Source organism: Miscanthus floridulus, chromosome 19 (genome assembly GCF_019320115.1).
Source record: "Miscanthus floridulus cultivar M001 chromosome 19, ASM1932011v1, whole genome shotgun sequence".
In the NCBI taxonomy this organism is placed as follows: Eukaryota; Viridiplantae; Streptophyta; class Magnoliopsida; order Poales; family Poaceae; genus Miscanthus; species Miscanthus floridulus.
The window spans coordinates 38,362,978-38,370,685 of record NC_089598.1 but is presented as its reverse complement, the minus strand read 5'-3'; the positions used below and the strand labels follow the sequence as shown (position 1 = coordinate 38,370,685).

The window sequence follows — 7,708 nt, the reverse complement described above, 5'->3', positions numbered from 1 at the left end:
CACCAACAGTACATACACACAAGTGACACTGAGCTTGATGCATGGGGTGTTGAAGACCACTAGGCCCATTAATTTTCCTCCATATCCATAGCAAGTACCATAGGGTACTCCCTAGAGTGCCCTATAATGTGCAGACAACCATTAAGAAACACACTTGGTTGTCTATAAAATGTCACATCAGTATGCTCGTCCCATTCAGATTCCTTATAGATCCATGCTGTAGTTTGAGATGAGTAGATCTCCACACCTATGCACATAGCATTGATATCCACATATTCAATCACATGAAAGTGTGAGGAGGCTGTTGGATCGAACACCAAGCGAGCCTCACCAACAACATGGCCAACATCATAGGTGCTAGGCGGCAGAATTTTAAACTTCTAGGTCATTGGATTGCAGATGACATAGCAGTATCCATTAGCCCCAAGGCACCAACATAGGATGAGGCTGTTGCAGCAACTGAGACAGCCACATTTTCAATGTTGAAGGGCAAGAATTCCAAGAAGTGAGGACATACACTATGAACGACGCTGGTGAAGTTTTGATTGTCGTTCTCACTATCATAGAAGAAGCCGGTCACAGTCTAGGGTAACTTCTTATAGTTGTTGGGGTCTGAGATGAGTTTTTCCAAAAGCAATAGACACATTTGCAGCAGAACAAGGAGCAGGCGGGGAGGCGGCGTAGGATCTCAAAAACGACAACCTCCATGAGGCTGGCCAGTGCATTCCTCTTGTTGGGGGCCTCCTCCATTTTGTCAGTGTGCAGTACGATGAGAGCTTCCTCAGTAATGAGATCACTGAAGAGGAAAATAATCCGATAAAGATGCATCAGTGAATTCCACAACTCATACCAAAGTGCAACTTTAACAACTATTAACAATTTTCATGGTATGACCTCATGTAAATTTAGAGTAGCACCGCATAGATATATATAACTCAAACTAGAGTAGCAGCCAATGGAGCTGTAACCATTATAATTTCAATAGTTAATTGAGCTTTCTTAGTTTTCACAAGTAGAATGTCAGTGAACAAGTGGTAGTGATCATTATTGGCATTAGTGGCAACATGTGCAGCTTAAACATTATTGGCCTCAGTGATGTGAATGATGGACACAAAGCATTGATTTGCTTTCGATGTCTTCCTCTTGTTTGGAACCAAATGGATAACTTGGTTGTCAACAAGGAGAAAACACAAAAAGCAAACATATGAGCTATATCCTAATACATCCAACAGCCATGTAGACATAATTGGCACATAAATGTGGCCTCAGATATGTTACAAGTTCAAAATACCATAAGGACTCATTGGTGGCATTGGAGCATACGAAACAAAAATATAGAATCAAGCAAGCACTAGACAGAAAAAATAGTTTAATGCAGAAGCAAAGGGCCTGTATGTTTGCCTAGACAGATAGGTATAATCAAGCAAGCACTTGACAATTAATAGGGTTAGTTGCATACAGGCATTTACAGTAAGAACACTGAACATATGTAGAAAACCAAGACACCAGCAGAAAATCAACCAGATCTGCAACACTACAATGTTTCTTGTATACCTCATGTTCAAGCAAGGACCAAAACAGTGAAGCAAACAGGAAAAGGCAAGAAAGGAGACCTACGGATCTGATCTGTCACCTCTACCGCGGCACACGATAGACACGGACACTAATGCCATCGTGCTCCACCAGGAAGACCCACCGCCTAGCCTCCAAAAGAATGCCTAAGCCACCACAGCACATCAGGGATCATCCGCTGCCGTCATCGTCGCAAGTCCAACAAGCACCAATTTGTTTCCACTTGCAGGGGATACATCCAATATATAAGTCAACCTATCCACACAGAGGACATATACTACTATTAGGACTCCAAAGACATGTCAACACAACCAGGCGTCTAGCGCAAAGGTGAAGACAGTCCATTCCTTGATCTTCGTCCTAGGTTTGACTCCTAGGTCTCATGGTTTTTTTAGTTTGAATTTATTAAACCCAGCGGCAACAAGTGACATGCAAGCCATCGGGTCCCACAGGTACACGTGACACGTAAGCCGTCAGGTCCCAAAGGTCGGATGGTCCCATAGGTATACGTGACACGCAAACCATCGGGTCCCACAGGTCGGATGGAGATGGAGAACGGTTCCACAGGTACACGTGACACGTAAGCCGTTGGGTCCCACTGGTCGGATGGAGAAGGGTCCCACAGGTACACGTCGGATGGAGAAATGACTGAGCGAAGACTTTTATGATGAATTACAAGCGTCACGGATGAGTAACGGTAGGTCCCACAGGTACACGTCGGATGGAGAATGGTCCTACAGGTACACATCGCATGGAGAAAGGACCGAGCGGGAGACTTTATGACGAATTGCAAGCGTCACGGATGAATAATTGCAAGTCCCATAGGCACACGTCAGATGGAGAAAGTATAGTGTAGAGATTTATGATGAAGTACCGTTCGTTACAGATCGAAAACTTCGTCACAGATGTGTACTTAGTTCAATGACGACGCCTTGGTTTTCATAGTTCTAAAGAGGATCGTCACAGATGAGTCACGCAAGTGATCTGTGATGAAACCGTGTGCTCTTCTATGACACTTCTTGTGACGATATATGATTTCGTCATAGATAGCGAGGGTTGGAGGATCGTCATCACTGATCTATGATGAAACGTAAATATTCATCATAAAAAGCATTGTTCTATGACGGTTTTGGATTCGTCATTAAGATTTTTGTCATAGAAGTGGATATTTCTAGTAGTAATACGTCTAAATAGATGAAACACTTCAAACATGTGCTTGAAACACGTGTGTATAGCCTTAGAAACATATGCAATACCAGATCTACTTTTGAAATATCTAGATGAAACATTTGCAACATACCTCTAAAATAGATAAAACACTTGAAACATGCGCTTGAAACGTGCGTGTATAGCCATTGCAACATGTGCAATACCAAGATATACTTTTGAAACATCCAGATGAAACATTAGCATCAAACATCTGAAACACTTGAAACATAGGCTTACAACATGCGTATTTTGTCATCGCAACATATGCAATATCCCGAACTACTTTTGCAGCATCATGATCTACTCTTGCAACATCGATATAAAACACTTGCAACATACCTCTGAAACACCTAAAATACTCGAAACATATGTTTGCAACATGCCCTTTCAGCTCAAACATCTCCTTGCTGCTTCGCAAATGGAGACTCGTCGACGCGTGGAGGTCACCAGTGTGCTCGCTGGCGGCACGGAGCTCGCCGGCAACGCAGAGCTGGGCGGCAACGCACAGAGGATGAGTGTGGAGGCAGCATGGGCGGCGGTGCGTGCAGAGGGCGGGTGGGTGGCGCATGCATGGGGGTCACCAGCGAGCTCGCCGGCAGCGCACAGAAGGCCGGGTGTGGGTGGCACAGGCGGCGGTGGCGCAAAGGGCGTGTGGCATAGAGAGTGGGTACAACATCCGGACGTCGAACGCTTGGGTTGGAGCGTTTCCGTAGATTCTTTGTTGTGGAACTTGCACATTGAGGACCTGTTTGTCCTATGCCTCAGTTCACCAAGCCGCAACGCGGCGCTGCCGAAACTACAACGCTCAATTTTGTCGCCAAACATTTGGCAAGGTCTGGCACAAAGATTGAACTAGCAGCTGCAGCAGCTGCCAAAGCTTTAGCGTACTATGGCGTAGGAGTTTGGTACTTGCGGTGTGCCATACCTATGGCGCGGCGATCTTCGGCGCGAGTTGGACGAGAGCCAAACAGACCCTAAGTTCAAGACTCAGTGGATGCCCCCCTTTTTTATCTTCTCGAGTAATTCTTATTCTATATGTAGGCAACATGTTCTATGACAAGATACGATCTTCATGACTTAATTTATGCTAGCCTGCTAGTCTCTCCTAATCATGCATGGGTTTGAGACTTTGAGTGTATATAAGCAACTTCATCTACACTTTGTTTCCAAAATATATGAGCAGAAAAATACAAGTATATAAATATCCTTTTATGTGCATCGAAGTAGCAAATTAAGTAATCAGCAGACACCAGGTACGATGAACTACTCTACAACTGCAACAGCAGCGAGATCAGATGATGTGTTCACCGGCCATAATAACCTATATGCAGTATACTATACTATGCACAGCCGGCAGCTAGCGTGTCGAAGTCTCGAAGACTCGAAGCCGACCAACGCTGATCTGATGAGGTGGTCAGTAACCCGGGACCTCGGAGCCCTGCTGCTTCTTGCCGCTGCCGCCGCCGCCGTTCTTCCTCTGGCACTTGTCCTTGATCCACTGGAACCCGTGCGCCGTGCCCTCCTTCACCTTCCTGATCCCGGTGGCCGCGGCCGCCTTGGTCTTCTCCCCCACGCCGCCGCCGCTGGCCTTGCCCCCGTGGCCGTGGTCGCGCGGCGCCCTCGGGCTCGGGTCGCCGCCGTAGTCCCACTGGTCCGCCCATGACGTCCCGAACGAGTTGTTCCGCTGCATGCCTGCGGCCTCTCTGAAGCTGAGAAGCGCAGGAAGAAGCCGAGAACGCGAGCTGCGCGGCGCGATCGATATGAAAGACCTCTGCCCCCTCGGGAACCAAGGAACAGACGCTGGGCTTGGTCTCGTGGTCTCCGGCGGTCCGGCCCCGGGAGTTTTAAAGGCACAGCGAGCGCGCTGCGCGAAGAAACGCGTCGCCGTCGGTGACAGCTCAGGGGAGGTAATCTAGAGGGGGCGGCGACGGAAAGTGAAGGGATCGATTCTCGGAAAGAAAATCGAGAGGCGTCCATGGCCTCACGCATGATGCGTATACTCCGCTGCGACGCGTTCTAGAAGCGTGTCGCTGCGACTTTGGGAGGTGGAGGTGACCAGGCAGGCGACGGCGGCGCACGGGCAGGGGCACGGAAGCTTCGGGCCGATGTGGCACCGACGCGTGGGGTCCGAGAGGGACGACGGCCCCGTGTCACGGAGTCTCCGGGCGGCTGCGAGAGGTGAGAGGAGGAGAGCAGTTGGCATACCGGAGCAGATTGCGACGGGACGGGAGAACGGGGTCTCGTGGCCACGGATTGGATGCTGGCCCTGGGCACCGTCGCGTTTGGCACGCCTTCTTTCTCTCAACTCCTCATGCGTGGAAAGGAAAAAGAATTCCGATTGGGACGACACCAGCGGACGGTGGCCGGTGGCCGTCCGGCAATGGACAGCGTAGCGAGAGACGGATGAACGTGCACGGCCAAAACCGGGCCAGGGCGCCGAAAGCGCACATGGCTACCGGTCGTTCAAGCTGCTGTGCTGTCTGTAACTAGCGCTTGGAGTGTTGGACAGGTAAAAACTACTACTGGCCATCCATGTGCTATATCTAAATCGCTGTGGAGTTGTTAATCTCTAGGTCAACCATCAATTATATGAACTTGTGAATTGTGATCTCCCGCTCGGAAAAGATTTCGCGCAACCCTAGAACAAATAGTAGTGAGAGCAATCCTAAAAGTTTCTTTATCTCCTTTCGTATCGATAGGTATATAGAATTTATATATAGGAAAAAAAATCCCTGAAAGGTTTTGTTAAAAGAAAATCTCTCGGATAGCTCCTTCAACTAAGTCTCCAAATATTTTTATCTTCTATCTATCACTGCTTTTACGCTCACCGAAAATAGAGAGTGGAGCTGGCTCTCTAAAATGCCAAACAAAATATAGACATTGTTGGAGAGTGGAGAGATATAGAGAGCAATTTTTATTAGAATAGTTCTTTGAATGAGAATTTAGACAATATGTTTAAGAAAGACTACCGGAGATGAAGCGATCACTACCCCAGATCAGGACATCACTGTCGGTTCAAAATCCTCCTTCACAGCCGGATTTTAAACCGGCAGTGATGTGGGGTTCACATCACTGCCGGTGCTCAGAACCGTCAGTGATGTGCAAGCAATACTATCGGTTCCTGGCACCAACCGGCAGTGTCAGTTGAACCAACACCGAGCCAACACTGCCGGCTTGTGGCTCAAGCCGACAGTGATGCTCAAGCAAACACTGCTGGCTTGTGGCACGAGCCGACAGTCATGCTCAAGACAATACTGCCGGTTTGTGGCTCGAGCCGACAGTGATGCTCAAGCCTAAACTGTCGGCTTGTGGCTCGAGCCGACAGTGATTCTCAAGCCAACACTGTCAACTTGTGGCTCGAGCCAGCAGTGATGCTCAAGCCAACACTGCCGGCTTGAGCTTTGAACCAGCAGTGTTGCTCAAGACATCATTGTCGGCTTGACATGCAAACCGGCAATGATCTATTTTTCATATTTTTTTGTTTTATATAATTTATTTTTTATTTTTTTATGGAATTGGGTTTCGCTTTATATTCGCTATGTAGACGATAGGTCCATCAACATTAAACATTATAAATGTTATCGTTACCATTCAAATGTACTTATGAAGCTCTCAATTCCTTGAAATAAAAAAGAAATTATAATAATCTAGCGAGCCGCTCTGGCCTGCACTGCGCCTTGTACTTCACGGACTGTGCAATGGAGAATGTTCCTTTTTTTCGAGCACTCCGATACCATAAAGGCTTCTAGCTCCGATGACAGTGCTATGACCTTCATTTCTAACAGCCTATTGTGTTTAAATTTCTTACGCTATCATTCAAAAAATCCGGGGATTATACAGAAATGTTAGAGAAATAAGTAGATCATTTTGTTGAATTAATAGATATAAATGAAATGTGGATTATACACACCAAAGCATCTGCCGCCTCTGATTTTACGCCGAGGTAGCGAAGCATTGCCCACATTACGTAGAACCTGCATTCATTGTTTCCCACTGGCTGGTCTAGGGTCTCCAATTGCATTGGTACAACCTGGAATGGGACCTTCGTCCCACCAACCATTCTTGCCTGGAAGTTGTGCCACATTATAAATGTCAAAAAGGGGCAATAGTAGAATATGCGATGTGCAATTAGAAAATAATATGTTATTAGTTTCACTTACTAGGTTCGCTTACGCATTAAGCACTTTGACTAGGGGACCGAGCAAAGAAAGTGGCTTTTTCTTCGAGTCTCACACATTGATACAATTTCTATTAATATCGACAACAATGAAGACGAAATAGTTGTTGCAATCACAAAACTCTAGTTAACGAATAATCGTAACTACAAAAAAACAAGCATAAAAATAAGAGAAGAGAACACATACTCACAGTTGTAGGCTAGAAGTATTTTGGTTTTATTACTCATCTTGAAATTTTCGAAAATGGCCATCAGTGTCTCCGTCAGATCTTCCACTTTATTTCCATGCATGCCTCCTCATGTTCTCTTGTTGACTAGCTCGGGGTCCAGGAAAGACATATGAGCGTACTTTGTTTTGAAGCAATATTTTACTACACACCTGCATAATTCATGGGGAATGTGCAATCATTAACTATTTGTGTATCGAGAGAGTAGTTAATTATAATATCGTGCGAGTAAGGTACTTACATAGTCCATAGTGTCAACATTTGTGTATCGAGATTGTGTCTTTGGAATAGCTGAAACAAGTGATCCCAATCGACAAAGTGCTTCTCTTCATTAGGATAATGGAAAACAAGCGGCGGGCGGATAATACATTCGAAACCCGCCTGCCCCATCTCAAGTGCTTGGGCCATGTAATAATCATGCAAGTCACGCATATATGTTGTCAAATTTTTATACTCCTCATCCACCAAGAAATTGCCTCTTTGAAATTGCATTACCGGTCTTGCCGTCTCATATGCTAGTGAA

The 7,708-nt window shown here is 46.2% G+C and overlaps 1 protein-coding gene across 1 annotated transcript; it reads right to left on the bottom strand.

Annotated features, from left to right (window-relative positions):
• Nucleotides 1–3,957: 3,957 nt before the first annotated feature.
• On the bottom strand, nt 3,958–4,742 carry LOC136529267 (uncharacterized). Its single transcript, XM_066522354.1, has one exon. The coding sequence runs from the start codon at nt 4,469–4,471 to the stop codon at nt 4,196–4,198; it is 276 nt and encodes a 91-aa protein (XP_066378451.1). The 5' UTR covers nt 4,472–4,742; the 3' UTR covers nt 3,958–4,195.
• Nucleotides 4,743–7,708: the final 2,966 nt, after the last annotated feature.